Here is a 24,045-nt window from a genome sequence, read left to right on the forward strand (position 1 = left end):
ATGGCAGCATAAGAAGTAAGAAGAGCTACAAAATTTGCCTGCATTTGGAAACAGGAAAAAGAGGGTTAGCTTTTGGCAGAACCTATGACTAAAAGAGTTAAATTAATTAGATATTTCTGTAATGTGATTATTGTGAATCAGAACATTTGGATAAAAATAGTTATGTGACCAATTATTTATTTCCCCCAAATCTCTTTTACCTTGAATATTTCTTTATAAACACACTGTTTAAAGGAACATAAAACTGTGGTTATTGTGGCACAATATAGTATATAAATAGATTTGCAGTCTTGCTTATTTTAGGGAAATGTTTGAACCCTGCTTATCAGCAAAACGAAGTCCCTGCAATGTTAAACACTGTTATCCACCAATTAACCATAATGGAAGAAAGACATAATAGAAAAACACTGCTGCATTTGCTGAGTGATAATCTTTAAATATAACTGTTATACAACATGAACTAGCATCAAATTAACATTAAGTTCTTGATTTTCAAAATCATTAAGAGCATGCAATTACAGCAATTGCACATGGAAATGACTATTTATGACCAGTTACACATTTGTGTGTTTCATTAGCTCATTTATGCATGCAATTGAGATAATTGTGAATGTAAATTAGACACCCATTTGGCAAACAAATTGGGGGGGGGGGGGCAGATTATCTCCTCAGTATCATACAACTAAATTCCCTTTAAGGCTCAAGGACAATCACTAGGATACAATACTGCTCATGCAAGAGCTTGGAGGAAATGAAGAACGAAGAATTACTTGCAAAATGCTGCTGTGAAAGGCTGTTGTATTGCACTATAGTGTGGTTTCTACATACGAGAAAATATTCCACGATGCCTTTAGGAACCCTAAACCTTGAAGCTTTCTTTCAGCCCTGGGGAAAATAATTAACTTATGGGAATATTCGGCACAATGTCAGAAGGGAAAAAAAGGAGTAGTCAGAGAAATTTAAATCTCTGAAATAGCTGAAGAGACATCTGTCTGTGACTTCATAATGCTTACATACCTTTACGACTGGTACATCATTAAATATCCCTGACCTGGTGAAGAGACAGATTGAAAACAAAATATATTCTTCTTATCTTAAATATAGTTGAAGGTAATATAAGTTTTCAAAAGAAGGAACAAGTACAAGCATGTCTTAATTGAGAAATGTACTTTATATAACACGGAAGAACAGGTCCAACCTTTGACAGAAGCAACCAGCTCTGAAAAAAGGTAAAACCACAGGAAGTAACAGAACAGTTGTCACACCGAAAATTTATGAAACCAATCTATTTAGACCCTAGGCTTTGCAGCTCAGTGATATTCAGACACTAGATACAAAACCATGCAGCTAGTAAAGCCTGAAAAGATTTTACTCTTTTTCTGGATTGTGATGTTTTTACTATTGCCCTGTTATGCCACTGCCTTCTTAGGTAATCTTTGACCGTTCTTGATCTCTAATGAAGTGGAAATAGTGGTAGCATATGTGCCAGATGTCTATAACATTTTTAGATTATTTGATACTTTCAAATAGGAACACTTTCCTGGATAGTATTCAACGCCCCATAGAAACTATGTTTGCTGAATTTGTGAGGGGTTAGAAAATCAACATACTTTTATAATGTATTAAAGCTCAACCCTTCTCTCCTTGTCATTGCCATCTTCTCTTCCTTCACCCCTACAGTAAATGTTTTGGAAAAGGGATGATTATGTAAGACAATCCCAATCTGTACACTGTATTCTAACAGTATGCAATAAATTACATTGAAGTGAGTGTATGTGAAATGAACTTTTCAGATATCTCTTGGTTGGAAAGCAAAATGCTTAGTATTCTTCTGGTCAAAAGGGAAAAGGACAGATCTTTGCTCTCCTGTTTCATGGTGGTTTGGCTCTTTCCAAAAAGCACTGCTCTCTCGAGATGTTACACTCAAAGTTCAACGAAGAGTTTGAAGTTTCAGGTCACCAACAGAAGAGAATAACAAAACAAAACAAAAGATCCTGTAACAATAAACAAGAGAAAGAGGGAAAGGTAATTTGTGAAGAGAAAGACACTGATAGATAACTTCTACTCGTGTTGCAAGCTTGGAAACCTTGTTTGGAAAACCACGAAGTAAAATAACTCATTTTAAACTCTTTATCTTATCTGTTTCTGGGGCTTTCACAAGGGCTTAGAAGTAGCGCTCTCAGCTTGGCTGACACTCTGATGCTACCATCTAGGGAGGGTGGTGGTGCTGGCTGTAATTCGAACAGATCTGTTCTCCATGGCTAACTGAACTTTGACTTTCACATGCTTCTCCTTGACTGTAGTCTTCTCCTCCTCTTTTAACTCTAGCTTTCTGATATTTGTTATCCACTGACATCCTAAAAATGCTCTGCAGTGTACATTGATTCTCTGTGAACCTCTTTCTCAGGTCTTGACTTTTTTTCTCATCTCACACACCTTTTAGCTTTCTCCATTTCCCCTCTCATCTGAGAGGGAGTCTCCTCTCTGACAGTCCTCCCATGTTATGCTCTCTGTCATAGCAGGGTAATTTCTCAGGAAGATGCTGCTGCTGGACAAGAAATGTCGAAACTAGGCTCAGAGGCTTAGTTAGTTATTAGTAAAGTTTTTTATTAATTGTTCCAGAATAACACGTCTTTGCTTTCTCACAAGATCATAAAATCTTTGTGAGAAGCCTGTATCAAATCCTTCTCTCAGTGGAAGGCATCTTAATGCATATCACATATGATCTCAAACAGACAGTATGCTTTGTAGCACTTTAAAGAGCATTGTGTCACAAAAATCTCTGAACAGCGTTGTATCTGAGAATGATTATCCAGGTTATATTGCCCTAGAAATCTGTGCTTGTATATTTGAGTGGGAGAGCATTTATCAAAGAAGAGTCATCAACGTAACCGTTCTGATCTGTTAACGGATCGTGACGGGCTCTGAAATTTCCCCCGCCTTTGACTGAAGTATACTGGTTGTTGTTTTCCATCTCGCCGGTGTTTGTGGTATTAAATGAGGTAAAAAAGAAAAATTTAAAATCTCTGTAACGTCTTTGGAGGATCTCTGAGGAAAAAAATATTTTCTGTAGATCACTGTTTGAATCCTCTAATTACAGATTTTGCATAATACAGTACAGTGAGTTCCTGTGAAAAACAGTTAACTTCCCCCAAAACCCTTGCGGAGGCTAAATTGACATTGAAATAGAAATCTGCATCTATCTTTGCTGCTGTGTAGAATGTACACTATCTGACTATCTTAAGAACTTCTAGTCTATAGCTCAGTTTATGAATATAACATTAGGGGATATAACCAAGAGTATCTAAATTACTAAAGCCAGTATAAATTTTGACAAAGTTCCCTTGATGTATAGAAGTGTAGAAATCTTGCACAAATTAATCTGCTGTTGTACTGTCTGTCAATGTCCACCTTCTCTTCTGTACACAGATTGTTCTATAAAAAACTTCTTTTCTATTGTACTGCAAAATCACTTACCCTTAAAAAAAATCCTTCTAGTGAAAAACTGCAATTCAAGATACCACAGAAACCTTTCAAAAATGAAGAATTTTGAAATTTTCTCCCCATTTAGAACACTTTTAATAATACTGACATGATTTGTGGATGAAAATTCATTTTCTGATAAATTTTATTTCAAGGGAGAATAAAAAAACAAAAATGTTTCTTTCAGAAATATCATAATACAGTGGGCTAGGTTTAATCTGGTTTATTAGAAGAAACAGTTTAAGTAGATTTACCAGAGTACTGTATATACAGCATAAAATTTTTTTTGAGAAATATGGGCCCTACATCTCCATGAGTCTGTACTGAGGACAGTAAAGCCTTTGTAATAATATGCAAAAGTTTTTAAAGTGAGTTATTTAATGATTTAGATTAGACGTTTAAGCAGTAATCTCTAATGATTTAACTACAATGAAAAAAGCCTAAACTTTCACTGTTTCAGAAAGCCCTTGACATTTTACTTAATGACATAAGGCTCTTCTGTACTACTTTTATTCTAGTGTAAGACATAAAAAATTACACAGACTTTGGGAAAAATACTTACTAGAATGCTGAAAAAATATGTACAAAAATACATGTATTTTGATTAGACATATTACTATGTTTTCTCATTATTTTTATTATTAATAATCCAATTTGCAATACTAGATTATGCATTTAAAATATTCACCAAAAACTACCCAATAAAAGAAAAGCAAATAATTCTGAAGATTATTTTAAATTTTTAAACTGCTTTTTAATTGTTATGGAAAAGAAATAATCTTTTGCACATGATGCACCTGCAAATGGAAAATACTTACTTGGATTAAGATTATCTGGGTTTTCAAAGGCAGAAATTCCATGTTTCTTTGGAAAGAAAAGGGAAATACGCAGAACAGGTCCTGCATAGCCTGGTCATCCTGTTTTCCTAAGCCTCAGACATTCTTGCTCAAAAGCATGTCCCATAAAAAGCATAATCAAAACCCTTCCCAGCACTGGTAACACAATTAGTGTTGCTGTTGATTCGTGCTGCTTAGTAGGAATGTCACAAAGAGGGAGAAGGCTAACTCTGCTGCCCTAGCTATGCTGGTTTGGCTCTTGGTGGGGAAGGTCATACCATAAGAAGTAGTGTTCCCCTGGTAATTTAATTCTTCATTATAATCATATTTGCATCATATTTGCCATGGACCATTGTCCAATGGAGTTTCTATTGGTGTTCTTGTCATGGAAGCTGGCATGCCCATCTTTTTTCCCTTGGCATGCATATTCTGGCTTTATTACTCTGGTATTTGTACTCTTTTGCTCCCCACTGTGTTGTTTACTGAGGGCAACATATGGCCCCGTGCTATTAATGAAGAGTCTTGGTGCTTAATTCAGCAGAGCCATGAAAAAGAAGCCCATAATCAGTCCAGGAAGAAATAAGGGACATTTCTGTGGGTCACATGAAAGCACTAGGAATTTCAAGCATGGTATTGCTATTACACGCTTTCTGCAGATCTCAAGCGTATCTCCATAAGCAATCTTCAAAGCTGCCAAATAGTGTTTTAAATTGGGATTTGAAAACAGTGAAGAAGTTTCAAAAAAGCGGAATCAGGCTTGCGAGATTACTTAGGACTTCAGGGTGTACTATATCTCCAATGACCTGTGTGCCCCATTTCTCTTTCACTTGCTCAAGATGAGAACAAATTGTATTGTATTACTCTGCTGAAATGATGTGGTTTAAAGACAGCTTTGTAAAAAATGCCCTTAATTTTGGCCTAAGCAATCACCTGTAAGTTCAGGAGAGTATGTGAGAGTGTATGTGTGTGCATGCGCATGCCTGCGTATATGTATTTGGTGTGTGAGAAGAAGCTATTCTAAGAACTTTAGATTAATGGTATTTAGATTTCTTTGGTATTTCTTGACTTTTCAGTAGTTTGGCTGAGACAAGACAGAATTATTTCTCATAGAGAAAATAACTGGACCAACAAGGACAGTCTTACCCCAGAAAGGGAAGTTTTTTTTTAAGAGACAGCTGAGATCAATTTTTACTTGAAATTTAGATTAGATTTTAAAAATATGAGCTCCCATGACATCCTAAACAAAGCAGAAACATTTCCTTGCATTTTTTTAATTCCTCCAAAATGCTTTCAACAATTAAAGGGCCTTATTGTGTGAATATGTGTGAAGTTGTCTAGAATCAAAAGTGCCACTGGCCAGTCACTGTCAGTCTCAACCCTAAGCAGCGTGGAAAGGGGAAGGAAATGTCATCAGAAGCAGAAAGATGAGTTCTTTTAATATCCAACATGATATTCAGGTCCCCCTAAAATCAGCAACAAAACTTTCATTGCGTTCAGCAGGAGAGGATTTCAGTCACCAATTAAAACAAAGGAAGAACAACTGTAATCTCTTAAAAATTAGTAAGGAAATACAATTTTTTAAATACAACTTGCTTTTTTTGGAATGGTCTTTTGAAACTATGCCGGTGACAGTTTAAGGGGTACAGAGGTACTTGAAGAAAAATGGAACGAAGTTTTACCTGGAATAAAGTTATTGAATTCAGTCTGAATAATAGTTTCTGAGAAAAAAACTAAATTAATGTTTGGTTTGCTCTATTTTTTTTGTGAGCAAGTATACACATTATCTCTGCTGTTCCTCATTTCTGCCAGGACCAGAATCAGTAGGCAAGAAAAGCTGTTGCAGTATTTCACAAAGCCAGACAATATCCAGTCTCTCACAAGAGATTTTCTCCTGTGATTTCCTGACAACAAGGTTTTAGATAAATGCAGATAAGCCTTCTATAAGTATCTGAACTTTAGAAGGCTTATCTGCACCAAAACATCTTCAAACTTCTGGCATTCAGTCCCACTAGCTAGTGTTTGTTATATGCATGCCCCTCCACGAGAAGGTACTCGTGGCTGTATTCCGCTGCCCTCCTTACCTCAGTTTCTCAAAGGGAAAGGGATGAGCTGACAAGTCCTTCCAGAGCCGGTGTCAACATAGGCACATGGACCATCTGGAACAATATGGAGAAGAAAGTCTTAGAGCACCGTCCTCCTCCAGTTCCCAGGTAGCATTTCCATGCCACTGTGCCCAGTACCTTACACGTGTCCCTAAATTTAGCTTCTACTCAGTGCTGGCACAGCAGCATGCTGGTCTTACCAGGCCTGTTTTCAAGTGCTGCATTGTTAGCATGTTTCTGTTATCTACCCTCCCCCTGTTGTCCAAGAATTAGTTCACATCCCACAAGAATAACACAAAGACATTGTCAAAGCTGCTAAAGGCTTCGATTCAGATAGAAACCCCTCTTGCTTGGTCTCTTTGGAATCTTACTTGGATTTCTACCAGTGTCCACAGTCCCTCGCCGCTTATCGAGGAATAAGTAATTCCGTCTCAGATGTTACTTTGCTTTGAATTCACACATTTCATGTTCACTGTTTTCCTTCTTGTACTACATAAATCTTCACTTCTGAGTAGAGTCTACAGAAAAAACTTGACTAAATGCAAAGCCCATTGCTTGTCTTGCTGGTCAATTCTGTCACCTTGTACTCTGCCATCTTTCATTCTTGTAAAGGTATTGCAGGCTTATGAAGGTGAGGTCTTTTTGTATGCATATCTCTTACACCCTGTACGTAAAGATGTGTTTCAGGACTAGTGCTCCCCAGTGAAAAAAAAGTATTAATTACATTATCAAAAACCAGTAACAATAACTATAGATTTTTCAACAGTCAATTGCACTTGAATTCCATATTGTATTCAACCTTGAATTGTCAAAAGCACCTTGTGTTTCCTTGAGTAACCCACTGTTTGTGCGTATGGTGATCCCTCTTTGTGTAGCTGATCTGTGGAGATTGGTAGTCCTGCTACTGTTCCTAGAGAAAAAAATAAGCACTTTCAATTAACAGATGGGGTTTGTATTTTACAGTGCAAAAGACCTGCCTAAGTTCCTATTTAATTTTTTGCTCTGCCTCGTAATTTAGCTGTGTACATATCTGGAGAAAACCCACTGCATTTACTGCTTCAAAAATGACATTTTTTGCTGGTGTTAAATATACACTTAATATGCAACAATCTAAATGTGAGCTACTCAAATGGAGAGGAAAAAAAGTTACTCAAGAAATGGGATTGCTTCCTTAAATCACAAATAGCTCTTTTTATAATACCCATTTACCAAGTCCATCCTTCTCATTTACATAACCTTTTGTCACCAGTAGTTCTGAGGGACATCACTGGGGCTAGATGCAGCTGAGATGTAAGTGGAAGCCCTGTGACCACTTTTCTGAGACTTGAGCAGGAGTACACATCTTGCCTTGGGCAGTGCTAATAGGAAATAGGGGCCACAGTCCTTTAATACCTCTATGTAATCATCTTCTAGAAAATTCATAACGAATACAGATGTCTCTAGGCTCCCTGGACGCTCTGACTATTGCAACTTGAGAGCTTGATGGAAGAAAATTATGTCAGTGGAATTAATTAGTGGAATGACTTAGCAATAAAAACTTTGCATCCAAGGATGTAGTCTCCTTGCACTTTAGGCTACTTGCAGTAAAAATTCCTGCTACCTCCTGTACATCCTCCATAGAAAGCTCCATTTCTCAAAGCTCCATGTCTCAGCTCATGGCTCTCAAGACACATATGGCTCTGAACCTTGCTATGAAACTTGGAGCAGATTTCATGTGGCTTAGCTGCGCCCTAGAAGCATGAAACATGCTGCACATTTGCAGGCGGAAATGGTCTCTGATTAAAGAGAATGTTGTTGGTTGTAAGGAACTTGGGTTTAGAAAATATTCCTGTCCATCACCTAGCACCAGGAATATCAGGAAGCAAAAAACCTAACCTAACTGGAAGAGTGGAGCTGTTAACTGCTCCGCCAGAACAGAGGCACTCAGAAAAAAAGTGTAAATCATAGAAGTACCAGCAGCACTTCAGTCTGTAGTTACTAGGAGTAAAGACTAGTAGAAGGAAGACAATTAGAAGGAAGCTCTTTATTTCTGAAAGTTGCTGATTGACTTGATATGTTTAACAGTTTTAGTTAAATCAGACTGAGTAAGCAAACAATTAAACTACATTTTAAAAATTAGAAGGGTTGTACATTGCGCGTGGAAATGAAACACTGAAAAGTCATAGGCGGCATAGAAAAGTAGAGCTGTGGAACAGCTTGTCTGTAATCTGAGGCTAAAGAATCTTCCATTTTGAAGAAGCACCCACGGTCCCTAGCATGAGTCTCTGGAACAGCATGTCAAAGAGAGAGAGGGAGACTCCTGGGAACCACAGAGACAGACAATAACAAGAATATTCAAAATACACAAAAAAATGAAGCTCCAAACAAGCTCGTGGAGGATGATCACTGCTCTGATGCTCTGTGTGTGCTTAAGAAACCTGAGTATCATAAAACACACTCACAACACAAAGGAATTTGTAGCTTGAAGTCCAATACACTCAGGGTTTCAGCAGGGAGAATTAAGCATCCAAAACACTGGGAGAAACATTCTGTAAAACACATGCAAGGATTTATGATTCTGCTTCATTATGTCAAGACAACAACAAGCGGAACACCTTGAACCAATCTGCTTAAAACAAAGAACTGGAACATGTCAAGTTGATGCTTAACATTAAACACTATTGTCAGAAAATCAGCAGAAGTATGATTAGGGGAGATCCTGCATGTTGGTAAAAACATTACCTCCACAATAGCCAAAATTACTTTATTTATGAAACCACCCTGGACTGACTGTGGAATTCATGTACTCTATGGAAATCACAATTTTTCTATCAAGCATACTCGTATTTTGTTTTGTTTTGGGAAGCATGTTGTGCAATATTTCAATTAATTTTTTTCATTCCTTGTTTGTATATATTTTTTCATGCAGAAGAAAAATCTATTGTGGTAACTAGAGAAGTGAAAAGTAAGTTTCTTCATTTTTCCTTTATCTTCATGTTAATTTATGCAAGGGATAACAGCATATTTGTTTCTTGGATCTGCTGGCTTCAGAAAATATTCCTATATCTTAAATATTTTTCATGTAAAGAAAAGACTCTCACTTAAAGGCTTATAGTCCTGTGTTTGTGCTGGTTTGTATGGTAACAAATCTTGGTTTCTTATCCACATACATAACAGTAAAATATCACAAAAAGAAAACTGTAGCTCTACTAATTACGTCATCACCCAAAGCCATGCAGCATAAACTGAAGGCAACAGACTTGGCTTTCTGTGGATAAGCAGTTAAAAAAAGCATTTAGGTTAGCTATTCTCGCACTCTAATTCTTCCCCACCAAAATAAGAATTCATTTCCCAAAGGAAAAATAAATATTTTAGTTTCCTTATTTCCTCTACTGAATTCTCAATTTTCTAATTAATAACATTCATGGAATAAGTAATTAAATTGTTGCAGCTTTTTGTAAAAAAAGGAAAAACCTTATCCTTACTTTTACTGTTGTCCAATTAATTGACAAAATAGACTTCTTTTAAAAGAGCAAGTCATGTTCTTTTGTAGATGATGCTTTAACGGTAATTCTCCATGAATAACAGAAGTCCTGTAATAACAGTTTCAAAGAATCAATTCATAAAAAGTGGTATAAAGATATAGTACATATTCAGGCTTTTCATGGAATTCTGCACTTATTCCCAAATACCTTTTGCAATTTTTGCTGCCATTCAGTCAGATTTTATAAAAGAAGCAGAACTGGTGCATGGCTACTGAATCCCCACAATAAACTCTCAGCTGAGCCAAGTTAATGGGCATAATTTCATTAATTAGTACTTATGTAATTTTCTGGTGTACATACTGATTCCAGTTCTATCCTTAGCTTCACATCCACTCTGAGTATTAAGCTGTGTTTCTAAGCTACTGACAGTAAACTCCTAAATAAGCGACCTGCTTATCAAATCTAGAACCTATCGCATTTACAAGGATTCCCATACCAAATGTAAGTACTTACATATACATGTGTATATATGTATATCTATATCTATATGTAAAAATAGTCAGATGAACTGCTATTTCCTTTTTAGAGAGAAAAGAGGAAAAGAAAAAGAGTGATGTAAAGAGGGCTGCAACTGAAACTAAGAAGAAAGGTATGGTTTGGGAATGTTTCTTATTGGTCTCATTCATTTTTACTCTCATTCCTGGCTCAAATCCCATTGTTTTTTGTTAGGATAGTCCTACACTTCTGGCTCTGTACTGTCTTGCTCTTAGTTGCTTAGTTTCTCTTTTTGCATGTTACTGCTTCTTCAGTATCTGATGCCTGATGTGTTCAGTGTCCGCTATTTTCTAAACTCTTTTTGCGACAAATAAGAAGTGCTGTTCGGTGGCCATCTACAGGCTTGTTAAATAATTTAATGGAGTCTCTCTGTATAGCGGGACATAGCGACACTGCCATATACAACACTAATGGGACATATCATTCAGTTCATGGTATGTCATTTTCTGAAGGCAGGGATTGCCATGACCAAACTCCAAAACCTTGATATCCATCAAAATAACGTTTTGGATCATTCATTCCCAGGAAGCATTTAAAATCCACTAAGGTATTGCTTTCATGGGAAAATATTTATGTCATTCATTATTTATTAATGATCTCATTGCTAGTGAAACTTAAGCTAAAAGGCACCACATTCATGCACTGATGATTTTTGCCCAGCCTTTGATGAATTATTAAGGGTCCAAAGCATCCATAGTTCCTGCATACTGATTAATTTTCATTTTCAACTGATTGTTTTGTGGCTAGTTGGGTGCAAGTGCTAAAAGGCAGTAATCTAAACTAAGCTCGCAAAAAAGTCCCCACCACGCCTTGGCTGACTGCATATTTGAGTGTATGATTCAGAGTTCCAGCATATCAAATTACTTTCTTTAATTAAATCTTAGAAAAAGAAGGGAAAAAAGAGAAAGCTCATGAGAAGACAGCTGTCCCTGAAATTAAAAAAGCAGGTAAGAAATTCAAGACTGTCTTTCTCTGCAGTACATATCTGACTATTTAGTGTACCCACTTTCAGGTTTTAAGCTTTTGAGATAGGAGTGTAGGTAATTCATAATCACTTAAGAATCCAAGCTGGAGATATATATATATATATATCTATATCTCAGAGTATATTTATATATATATGTAAAGTTTTTCCATTACATTATATATATATGGTAGTTTTTGCATATTATACATATGCATATATGTATGTATATATATACTACATGTAATTTACAATTCTCTGAGCTTGGGATTTTTACAAAAACATTAGAAACACTGCTTTCTCTTACACACTAAATCAATCAAGAGCATAAGTAGTTTCAAAGGGTGCCTTGCATGGAAAAACTCAATGGAGTGCACAGATTTTTTTGTGAATTATTGCACAAATTCAGCTCATTTTAGGTAATAAATAGAAACATCAACACATCAAACCACCTAATGTGGTAGAAAACAGCTATTTTTTTGAGCCTTTATCCACACCCAGAAAACAATTTTTTAAAAAGTTAAAAAAAAAGTTTGTGAATGTCTTAAACCTAATCCGTTATGTTGTATGCTATTTAGCATAAAAACATGATTTTTTCAGTAAGATTAGAAATTAACATTTTGCTCTTCTCTACACTGAAGTTCTTGTAAATTTTCTATCCCATTATTTCAGCAAATTTGCAAGTATGCTGAATGCACAAATACAAACACACTCCAGTAAGTGACACAGTCTGCGAAGCTTTCTCATTAAAATCAAGAGAAACAAAATAGTCCATCTAGTGGTTTGGTCATCATCTTAATACTTAGAAACACAGGTTCTACTTGCTGCTTTGTCAGACAGTTTCTATATAACCTTCTACAAGCCATCAAGTACTCAGAGGAATCTTTCCGTAGACTAGAATAATGCCTAATACCATGGAGAAAGATTTAAAATGAGATTGAAAGATTCAGGGCTACAGTTGCTGTGTCCTCAAGGCAGGCCTTGTGCTTTGTTACCTAATTATTAAAATATGTTGAATTTTATCAAAAGCTGAAAGGATATATATCCCATCATTTACAAACATTGTGGATTACACATACAAATTTCAATACACAACTGACTTTGCCACTGAGTCGTACACAGTCTACATAATCTTTCCTATTCAAGTGTTTATGGATGGGAAGACTGAAGTTAATTTATGTTTGGTACAATGCAAAAATACACAGAATGACACAGAATACCTTGGAGTACTATCCTGGTAGCTCCATATTTAAATACTCTTCAGTCTGTTATAGTAGGGAGTGGCACACTGGGTAAGGGATGGGAATGAAAGGCAGTACTCTTTTCCAAGAAAAGTTGCATATTTAAGTGTATAAACACAGATTTTAAAAGAAAATAAGCTGATAATTCAAATATCTTTTCTAATTTTATTCTGGTTCTAAGCTTGTGTTTCATTTGAGAATACAGAATTGTAAAAGATTACATTTTGTGGCAGAGCTGCAGCATAAAGTTATTAATATGTTCATCTTCACAAGCTGTTGCTAAATCCAGTGAGTCATCCTTCCAATGCTAGAAAGACACAAATTAGACAAACTGAGATATCCGCACATTTCTGTCCTTTTATTAGCTCCCTGGGTTGCTGCATTTTGAAGAGTTTACTAGCTTTTGTGTAAGAGGATGGTAATCTATCATATATTCTAGCTATACATGTTGCCATTATTTCTCATTCAGCTTGCTCTTTGAATGTGTGTGTACTTTCTAGCTTTGATTGGCAGCGTCTATTGTTATCCCTAAAAGGTTTTAAGCCTGAAATAATTGCCACATTTGATCAACAGAACAGTAGTGCATAGCCCAGTTTTGAAATGATGCACCTCAATGTCTGATAGTATTTACAAGCTTTGGGCAGACACAGCAAAGGAACCTCAGAGTGCTTGAATCAGCAGTGCAGATAAGCATCCAAAAGCACGAGTGTAGGAACAGCTTCCAATTTTCTTACCTTTTCCCATTAAAAGGCTAGGCAGAGGCCACCGCATTAAAAATAAACTCTTCGCCCTCATTTTTAAATCCCTGCTTTACCTCCAGATGCCTCTGATTTTGTGTTTCCTTCTGCTTCCCGCAAGCTTTGCAATCCCTGAATCAGAGGCGTGTGCGGGGCACGCAGCCTCCTCACCACCCCCGTGCCCATCCCCGTGTCCACAAGCATCTCCTTCTGCCAGGAGCTGCCACCGCTGCTCCTCACTCTCACCTACCTTGTCCCAGAAGACTCACCCCTGACAGGAGGCCCGCTAACCAAGCTTTCCCCACAGAGGAGCAGTGGTGTGCACAAGCTGTCAGGTGAGAAAGAAAGAGAGAGAGGAGGAGATACTCGGTAAGCATGAGGTGATAGAAACGTCTCTAAAATTATGCTCTGATAGCAACACTTCCATCTATTCCTCTCCTTCTCTCTTCCTCAAACAAGGAATGCTTGTGATTGCAAACACTGAGTGTTTTTACTGGTTAATATTTTAGATTAGCCCTTTTGTCCAGGAGATAATTTTATCTCTAATGTTACCAGAATGGAGTTTTTTATTGCTTCCATTAACTGTGTCCCTGTAATGTATTTGTTTATTTGCATGCCAGCTCACTCTTTCTCTGTTTCTCTCTGCTTCCGTTCCTCTCTCTCTCCCTCTCTCTTTCTGCTACTGCATAGGATCAAGAGTCACCCAATGTGAAAGATCTGAGTCTTTAGTACAGAATGAACTGAATGATTCTTAATTAGCTTTTAAAAATGCACTGTAGATAAAACCACATTAATCCTCTGACCTTCAGCTCGTACAAAAACATTGTGTTAATTGTCCTGAAAAATAGATAATTCCATTGTTACAAACTCAGAGGTCTTGCTTAAACAAACATAATTGTCAGACACAAGGATCTGGCACAGTCACACTTCAAAACATTTTACAAAAATCTATCCAGTGCTATGCTGGATAAAGAAGGACCTGCCTCTCCAAATCCCTGTGAAGGGGCTTGTTGAGCCTTGGCAGAGACAAGGTTTACCAGGCTATCCCAAAGCTCCCGGTGGTTGGGACGCATCGCTTCGAGGTGTCCAGCCTGCAATCTGACTGAGAAAGGGGACCCTCTCTGTTAAAGTTTTAGTGCCCAGCCCTACATGAAAATGAATATGCAGAGACTGGTGTATTCAGGTACTCAGTTTGCTTGCAGAGTGTCTCCTGATGTCTGTTTCTCAGAGTCTCAAGGGTCTGGAGTTTCTCTGCTCCTTCTTCTATCAGCTTCCCTAAAAATTCATAATGTTCACTAGCAGCCTTTGTATTAGAGTTTGATTGCTTCAAACTGCTTTCCCACTTTTCTTTGCTTCTCACAACAAATGCTATAGGCAATAAATGAGCTTATAAAGGAATGAAAATGTCAGCCTGGATCATCACACCATTTTCTAACTAAAGCTCTGCTCAGCTGTCATTGATGATCTTGCCTTCCTGTTATTGCTGCATAACTTCAGATAATAACAATAATAAAAATATCTAGGTGTTGTGTGGCAGGTTTTTATAGTAAATCTTAGAACTACTTTAGAAGGACAGTCAATGCCTTTTCCTCCACTTTCCACACAGGGAAATTAAGATATAGACACGTCACCCAGGCCAATTGTCCACTGGGCTTATGATATATGTCTTCTGAATGCCAAATCAATGCTAGCTGGATTAAGGATCACGAACTTTTATGCACTTTCACTATTTCCCTAACGAAAAAACAGGGACACCAACCAATGCAAATGAAGTTTAGGAAGAAAATGTTTTTGCTTAAAAACATATGACCTGATCAGGTGGACAAGCGTTCAAGAATCCCTGGGCTCTGACCCGCAGTGACAAACACTTTAAGGGTGTCAAACTCAGGTGCCTCCCTGAGCAGTTCTGTAAGTCAAGGTCTTGGCATGCAGATCAACTCACAGCAGATCAGGGAGCATGATCTAGTTTGTATTTTGTCATGTTGGTACACACATGCTTCCAACAGAGCATCCAAGCCATTACTAAGGCCCATTGCAGCCCCTGTCTGAATCAGGGAGCTAAGCTGCAGTGGTTGCACACAGCCAGTGTTGCGGATGCTTCTATCACAGAATCATTTAGGTTGGAAAAGACCTTTAAGATCATCCAGTTCAGTCGTAAACTTAACACTGCCAAGTCCACCACTAAACCATGTCCCTAAAGTTCCACATCTACAAGTCTTTTGCATACCTCCAGGGATCGTGACTCAAGCACTCCCCTGGGCAGCCTGTTCCAATGCTTGATAACCCTTTCCGTGAATAAATTTTTCCAATCCAATCTAAACCTCCCCAGGTGCAATTTTAGGCCATTTCCTCTTGTCCTATCGTTACTTGAGAAAAGAGACTGACCCCCATCTGGCTAAAACCTCCTTTCAGGTAGTTGTAGAAAGTGACGAGGTCTTCCCTCGGCCTCCTTTTCTCCAGACCAAACAACCCCAGTTCCCTCAGCTGCTCCTCATAAGACTTGTTCTCTACACCCTTCACCAGCTTCATTGTCCTTCTTTGGACAGGTTTCAGCACCTCAATGTCTTTCTTGTAATAAGGAGACCAAAATCAAACACAGTATTTGAGGTGCAGCCTCACCAGTGCTGAGTACAGGGGGACGATCACTTCCTTATTCCTGCATCACTATTTCTGACACAAGTTAAGATGCCGTTGGCCTTCTTGGCCACCTGGGCACACTGCTGCCTCATGTTCCGCTGGCTGTCTGCCAACTTCCCCAGGTTCTTTTCCGCCAGGCATCTTGCCAGTCACTGTTCCCCAAGCCTGTAGCATTGCATGGGGTTGTTGTGACTGAAGTGCAGGACCTGGCATTTGGCCTTGTCCAACCTCATACAATTGCCCTCGGCCCATTGATACAGCCTGTCCAGATCCCTCTGTAGGACATTTCTAGCCTCATGCACATCAAGGCTCCCGCCCAACTTGATGTTGTCTGCAAACTTACTGAAGGAGCACTCGATCCTCTCACCCAGATCATTGATAAAGACCCGACTGTGATAAAGATATGTCTATGACACATGATACTGTGCCATGTTTCACAGCAGGCAGTGGTGGCAGAGAAGGGGAGTGGTGATGACTCTCTAGATACCAAAGTAAATCTTTGCCTTCTGAACAGGAAAACTCTCTGGGGGTTTAAAGTTACAAACACTGAGGTACATTTTAATGATGTCACTGTAACAATCAAGTAAACTCACTCTGCAGTCATGAAAAAATAAAATAAATGCTAATCTTAGATGTAAAAATTGAAAACATTATCTCACGACTACTATAGAACCAGGTTAACCAGGTTATTCGTGCTGCCTTGTCATCCACTGAGACCACGTAGCTGGCAGGAAAGTCTATGTTTGATCACACTTTGGAGGAGGGATGTTATAGTACTAGGTAGGCAGAGCAGAGTGGAGGTGATCAGGATAGAGTGAAGAAGACCTACCAGGTCCCAAGTGATTTCTTGCATGGATCGACCACAGATGCACTTTCATCAACTGCACTTTCTTTGCTTTGAAGGCCAATCTTTGCAATTTGCAAAAAAGCAATGATTTCATAGGATATGGAGGGAAAAGACCATTTTATACACGAATGGTAGGTTCTGTATTATTGTACTCTATACAGACAGAAACACAAATTCCTCTCATAATTTTTAAATTCCTGGTCTGAACAACAACAAAAAATCAGTTTAATTTTGTGACTTCCTTGACTCAAGGTGGTTTGCAGTCTTGATAAGTAACCCTTCCACTACAATAAGAGAATAACTACTGACACCTGGTGGCCAATTATCTTTTGCTTTCATTCTATATGCCTGTCTTGTTTGCTTTCAAAAGTGGCTATTTAATGAGTTTGCTGATGAAATGACGAACCTGTTGCTTATTTCCCTACACTCCTTATTCTATTGCTTTCATGGCTAGAAACATGTTAGAATGCCTTCCAAATGTGGCGCCTTTCTCAGAAGAAATATTTTGGAATGACAGTACTTTCAGCACTGCCAGAAAAATAGACAAGGATTAAAATATACCTTAACATATAATTTATACTTAGGAAAAAAACATGCTTTGCATACCCATCGATCTAGAGGAACAGATGCACACTACACTGCCTGAAATACTTTGGGTGGATCCATCTGCAGTGGAATGAACGCTTCATCTGGGATTCAAATGTTGATCCCAGATGTTTTCTGATGAGCAAATGGGTTGAGCTTGCACACATTTGTAGGAAGACATGTCTGTTGTCTCTTCAAGAGCAGGGTTTGAAACTCCTCGCTCTACCGTGCTCACTCCCAGGAGTGTATTTCCAGCTAGGTATTAACTGAAGAGCTGACAGCTTTCGGCAGCCTGGCTTGGGCACTGCCATGTGTCTCCTGTTTCCTAATGTGATAGGTGTCACATGACAGATGCCAGCAGATGGGAGTGAGATGGGTGCTTTCAAAAGAACCCCAATGTCATACCTGCAAGTGCCAGTAAGGTGTAGAGGTTGTCTGAATTTAGGCTGCTTACAAGGGCAAAATAGAGCTGTGAAGCCAGACCAAGAGGGCCCAAGATATTTTGAAAGTGGCTGGTCACATACAGAAAACAAAACATGTTTATTCACAAATATTCTTGTGGCTTATTAGACAAAGTATGAGGAAGGGGTAAAAACTGCAGTGGTAAGGAACTGAATTGCATGTATACTTGTTATTGTACATTTTGAAAGAGCTGGGCCTGTTTTCAGAGTGACTGCTATAACATGTAGAAGGTAGGAGTTGTGAGGGTTGAAACCCTGTCTGACTGTTTCTTTGCTTTATTTTTTATTTTTTATGAAAAATGACACTGCAGTGGGTTGACCCTGGCCAGCAGCTAAACACCCACACAGTCGCTCACTCACTCCTCTCCCACCAACAGGATGGGGAAAGAGAATAGGAAGAGCAAGAAGTGAGAAAACTCGTGGGTTGAGACAAAGACTGCTTAATAAGTGAAAGAAAGAGGAAAAATACAAGTGATGCACTGACAGTCATTCACCACCTCCCACAAGCAGACCAATGCCCAGCCAGTCTCTGAGCAACGGCCACCCTGGAAGACACCCTCCCCCTGTTCTTCCTCTACCACCAGTCTTTATTGCTGAGCATGACCTTCTATGGTAGGGAATCTCCCTTTGGTGCATTTGGGTCAGCTGTCCCAGCTGTGTCCCCTCCCAGCCTCTCCTCAGCTTGATGGGGGCAGGGAGAGTGGGGAAAAGAGAAAGCCTTGATGTTGTGCAAGCACTGCTCAGCAATAGCCGAAACACTGGTGGGTTATCAATATTTGACTCACAAATCCAAAACACAGCACCATACAGGCTGCTATGAAGAAAATTAACTCTGTTCGAGCCAGATCCAGTACAGGCACCTAGAATTCATATTTATTTGCAACTAGCTTTAGAGATGTCAGAAGGAGAGACAAGTGTAAAAATTAAGTAACAGAAATAATAAGCAATGAGTTACCTGGTGATTCCTCATGTAGAAAAAATGTATTTATGAAATTAATAATTAAGAGAGCACAGTATGCTATGAGTTGAGACCGAATTTAGGAATAAATCATGTTAAAGTACACGCACAAAAAAGGAAAATCAAGTTATGCGCCTTAGAACTGTGTGATCCTTCTTTAGGTTATTACTCATCAATATTCTCTTGACAGCTTTCTCTGCCAGACTGCTCATCCACTTGTACATTTTTGCAGGGGCCATGGCTTGCCTTGCTGTGTGCTTCTACAACACTTAGCAAAGACCCTGGCTCTGGTCTCATTTTGACTATGATTTCAATTGGTAATATCATTATACGAATCAATGCCCATATACCAAAGCCTCTAAAAACATCTAGTTTTCCCAGCTGGCTGACTGGAGCTCCAGGTTTCATCTCCTGTACTACAGGCTGATTCATTTCTGACTCATAACTTGCTCATGACACTATTAGGCACGTCAGACCCATCCTCACTTTTTCCTTCCTACTCCTCCTCTCCTGAATCCTATTCATAACTCACCTGCTGTTTCCTGACATTTTTTCATTAGTAGAGGCTTTTGCTTTCAGACACAAGCTATGCACCCAGCCTTCAGCATTGGTTGTATTTACTAACCCACAGAAATGCTGGATTAGGATTCCTGCACAGTTAACAGCAGGTGATGTTATTCACTCTTCTTTCTCTGACACAGGCAGGGTTTAGTGACATCTCTTGACTTTGCTAACAATTACCTGTTTGTGAGGCTTTGTACAACAAAATCACAGCAAGTGGAGATGGAAATGACCTATTAGGTCATCTAATCCTTCCCTCTGGCAATGCAGGATGATTCCTTGCAGAATATCTTTAAGTGCTTTATCCAGTTTAGTTTTAAATGTCTGAAGTAACTAGGCCTTCATCAATTCCTGCAGAAGATTATTCTACAAGCTAATAGATCTCACAGTTAAAAAGTATTTCATCCCAGTCTGCCTAAATTTTCCCTTGCTTAATTTTATCCCATTATTCAGAGTTATATTCTCAAGAGGCACGCAAATATAGTCTTTCTAACCTCAGGGCCCAATTCTCTACTGCCTCTTGTGTTATATTGCCACTTACATTTAGATCTGGAAAGTAGCTTTAAAACTGACACAGTGAATGGCGAGTTGAGGTTGATATTTTTCATACAGCCTTGAAATTATAAACCTTGCAACAGGGAACACAGACCATGGCCACAAACCATCTGCATGCAAGACACTGGAGACATTGAAACTTAATTGCCAATACGGTGTCCAAATTAGAGAATGAACAGAAAAAAGTCACTCAAGTTATTTACAAATTAAGCATGTTCTTCGCAGAGAGGAATAAAGTATTCTATTAATCTCCTCAGAAAGAGATTACTTGCTTATTGTGGACACTAAGTACCTTCACAGAAAAAAAAGATTCAGGCTACTATATCTCCCTTTAATCTCGTAGGAAGAGTTTAACAAGAACGAATGACCGGGGGCTGAAGCTAACTGAATCCAGACTGAAAATGAGGTACATGTTCTCAACACTAAGAGTGATAAACTACCACAGCATAGGGTGGATATTGCTTTCCCTGATGTCTGCAGAAGATGATTGTTTACCTAATGGAAGATACACATCAGCTGAAAAGGTGCCTAGTTGAAATATAGGAGTCTCTGACAACAGTGTCAGACTAGATAACCCGATGGTGTGTTCTAGCCTTGAATATTATGGAGGTATATCTTCAGAGATACACATGATAAGCTAAAAGAGAATGCACTGGAGAGTCAGTGCAGGAATGCAGCTGGAGACAACTGTCTTGCAGGTTCATTGAAAAAACAGAACTTCCTTTCTGTTTTATTTTTTTAAGCCTCTGTAAGCTGAACACGACAGGTAGTCATCTTCTAAGTATTTAGTCTTACACGGAAAACAGGAAAGCCTGATTTTTTAATTGATATTTCCAATAATCATCAAGAGACGGATATGGATATTTAGTAAAAAACAAATTGCAGGTCCCCAAAGAGATAAAAATAGAAGAATAAAAATGGGGTCACAGTGAGGGACAAGGCAAAAAATTCAGCAGAGTAGAGATGCAAACACAACAGAAAAGCAATTCTCAAGGTCTACCAGTGACTGGCTGTTCAGAGAGTCTGCTCCTGAAACAAGACCAAAGGCAGCTCAAATATGTCCTACGCTGACAGTTTCAAAGCACTCAGTGGACTTTGAATTCTATGCTTCAGCAGCAGCAGTGATTGACAACATGATTTCCAAGATATTTAGGTTCCTAAAGACTTAGCATGGCTAGCAACTGGTTGGATTTACAAGCATATCAAGGTAGGCCAGGCACATAACTCCCATTGATATTCTGTGAGAACTGAGATCCTGAACACCTCTACCACTTTTGAAAAAAAGTACAGGCTGCAAGGTCACTATGGTGTTTCTGAAAATATTATCCCTTATTGCCTGTTGAAAGACTTCTTCAGCTGGGAATGGTAACATTATTCATAGCAAGACCAAACCAAACACTTCTGCCGTTCCAGGACATGGTTAGGGTTCAGTGTTCAAGAGCTAGAAATGAGGTGATATGCAACAAGGTAAAGAGTTAGAAATAAGTTTTTCCTGCCTTCCCCTTGTCTCTCCCTCACCTTGCAGTCACAATTGGCTCAACGTAAGACTGACTTTCCATTGTGATTGATGTGGTGACTCTGAAGTGGAAGACTGACCTCCTCTTTCGTTTAGTGTGAATTACTTTTAGAGGAATTTCTGTCTCCCTTTCCATCCTGGCCCGCCTCCATGTGTAGCGTGGAAAAAGCTCTAGAATAGAAGGTGAATAATCACTGTCTGACGTGCCTGCTCTGTCATGAAATGTCAGCAGCAGACAAATAAACTGTAAGCACCTTTCAGTGGCTGCTCTGCTAACTACTGTGAGTTGAGCACTTTCAAGGCTATGCTGAGTGTTGCTGCACCGAGACCTGTTTCTCTGTGTTTGTTCGTTTCCATCTTTGACTGCGCAATGCAGGGAGTGATGTGAGAAAGGCAAATGGTGAATAATGGTGGTAAGATCTAGTTGGCAAAGAAGTAGAAATGTCAAGCCTTTAATAAACACAGAGAAAAGGGAGGAGGCTTGGGCTTGTACTGATGAGCTGGCAAAAGAATCATGTGTAAAGCAAAGGAGTCATTTTAGTGTCTGACAGGCAATCTTTTCTGATGCTGCGTTGTCCCTCTTGTAAAGAAACTTTTGTGGAAATATGATCCCAGAAATAATCAAGCTCAAAGGTGATACACATACAATATAAAGGCCACCAAGGTAACCAAGTAATGTTTGCCTTTGGACTTTCAGATATGTAGAATGAAGCCCCTGTGCTGTGCAAGCAGCTGGGTGGCATAGTTTTAATTAAAGAATCTAATTTATTGCATCAACCATGTTTATGTTGGTCTGGGGATTAATGCAGTGTTTATTTTTCCAGTCACATCCAGAAGTAACAGGATTAGAAGATTCCTATGCCTCAAACAATGCAAAGTTAATCTTTTTAATGAAGGAAAACAGTTCTGTGCCCTCAAAATAAGATGTATATCTGAGTCAGCAGGCTTGATATTTAAGATAATTCTTCTATGTGAAACATCCATGCACAGACACATCAAGCAGGTTGCAATGACATATCTATGCAGTGCTACCTATTTTCTGCTGTCCCTGAATGGACAAGTAGAAGGCTTGACCCACAGCTCAAGTCAATAGGGATCTTCACAGTTTTGGGTCAAGCTGTTTTTCTTTCTTTTCTTTTCTTTTACACTTAAAAAAAAAAAAACAACTAAATTTTCCCTTGACCTTGGAATGAAGTTTTTAAGGTTTTTACTAAGTTTTAATGAATACATAAAGACTTTCATGTCATTTATTTGAAAGTATAATTTGGTCTCTCGGATGCCAGTCCCCTATAAAGTTTCATAGACCACAGGTATTCTTGAATTCTAGTAGGACATCCTTTACACTTACTCTTAGTTACAATTCTTTAACCTTTCAGTAAATGTTCCCAATGGCCATGCTTGTTCTCTTGATCTGTTTTTCAAGAAACAGAGCCAACTTTGTGGCTTTGCTGTACATAGCTTTGAGAGACTAAGTTGGATGAATTACTATTGAATGATTAGGAGAATAGAACAGGCAGATGATCTTAAGCGAAAGAGCCATACATAGCTATGGTTATAAGTGCATTGATTTTTAGCTTGATTCTTCATGAGGTCGCTGTCTCATAGCTTTTGCTTCACTTACAAGAGTGTAATTAGAATAGTGTATCACCTATAAAGATGAGCGTATGGACAATACATTATTTCAAGATCTCCCTTTTCACAGAGTGAGAATGCTGACTACATCTATGTTCAGAAGTATGAAAAATATCTTCATCCTAGTGGCAACATCTACAGATGCCATCTGTACCTCCTTCTATCCAACAGAAAGAAAGAAACAGAAATCTGTTGAGAAGTACAGAAAGAGATATCACAACAACACATAACACACATACACTTAACAAAGCCTATTCTGACTGTAAAAAAGATCCTCTTGTGAATCATTCAAAAAGTATTGTTGCTCAGCTTTCTTAAGAAAACTGTAGAGACAGTATATCCCCCATGCTGTTGTAAGAAAAGGTAAAAAAGGCTGAAGTTTTCAGCTCTTGTAATATTTACACTATTTCAAATGACAGTTTATTCCAGGAAAATATTTGATTCTTCTGTTTTAAGAATTAATGTTATTACCTGCATTTGCTACACAAAAGCCATTACCTTTTCCCTAAATAACTGCAGCTTGTGTAATTAACTGCACTTACAGCTTCCTGTGTGTGGATGACTGATCTCACATCGTGCTCCAGAGTTTTGCTTTTTTAAACCACTCCTGATGAATGCAGAAGGCAATGGAACATGTTTCCACCTGCTCTGCAGTGGGGGAGACTGAATCCATCTCAGCAATTACAAAGCAGAAGGGAGAAATCACTAATTAGTGGAACCATGAATCACTGGTACAGTTGAAATTGGCCATTCCCAAAGTGCAGGCTGTTTCTTACTACAAGTGTAGCTGAATCACTTGTTTGCTCACATCCCTGTCTACTCGCTTTATTTTTACTCTGTTGAGTGAACTTTTCTGATGATCTTGGGAAATATGTATGAGGTAACATTTAACATTTCAGCCACGTGCATTG

The 24,045-nt window shown here is 38.5% G+C and overlaps 1 protein-coding gene and 1 long non-coding RNA gene across 20 annotated transcripts in view; one reads left to right on the top strand and one right to left on the bottom strand.

Moving 5' to 3' along the window:
- Window positions 1–24,045, top strand: part of TRDN (triadin) — a 255,762-nt gene that overhangs the window by 112,661 nt on the left and 119,056 nt on the right. For 17 of the 19 annotated variants that reach the window (XM_075414134.1, XM_075414122.1, XM_075414125.1 and 14 more), the window contains 3 exons: window positions 9,330–9,365; window positions 10,472–10,534; window positions 11,325–11,387. The exons of 1 other annotated variant lie outside the window; for it this stretch is intronic. In XM_075414134.1, the coding sequence (XP_075270249.1) occupies window positions 9,330–9,365; window positions 10,472–10,534; window positions 11,325–11,387 (162 nt within the window). The remainder of the gene's footprint in view (window positions 1–9,329; window positions 9,366–10,471; window positions 10,535–11,324; window positions 11,388–24,045) is intronic. One more of the 19 variants, XM_075414132.1, reaches the window with a different exon arrangement.
- Window positions 650–13,723, bottom strand: LOC142360577 (uncharacterized). The gene is made up of 4 exons (XR_012763183.1): window positions 13,633–13,723; window positions 6,793–7,331; window positions 6,401–6,475; window positions 650–1,994 (listed from the first exon to the last, which is right to left on the bottom strand). It is a non-coding gene; the product is annotated as an uncharacterized LOC142360577 (long non-coding RNA).

Source organism: Opisthocomus hoazin, chromosome 2 (assembly GCF_030867145.1).
Source record: "Opisthocomus hoazin isolate bOpiHoa1 chromosome 2, bOpiHoa1.hap1, whole genome shotgun sequence".
Taxonomy (NCBI): Eukaryota; Metazoa; Chordata; class Aves; order Opisthocomiformes; family Opisthocomidae; genus Opisthocomus; species Opisthocomus hoazin.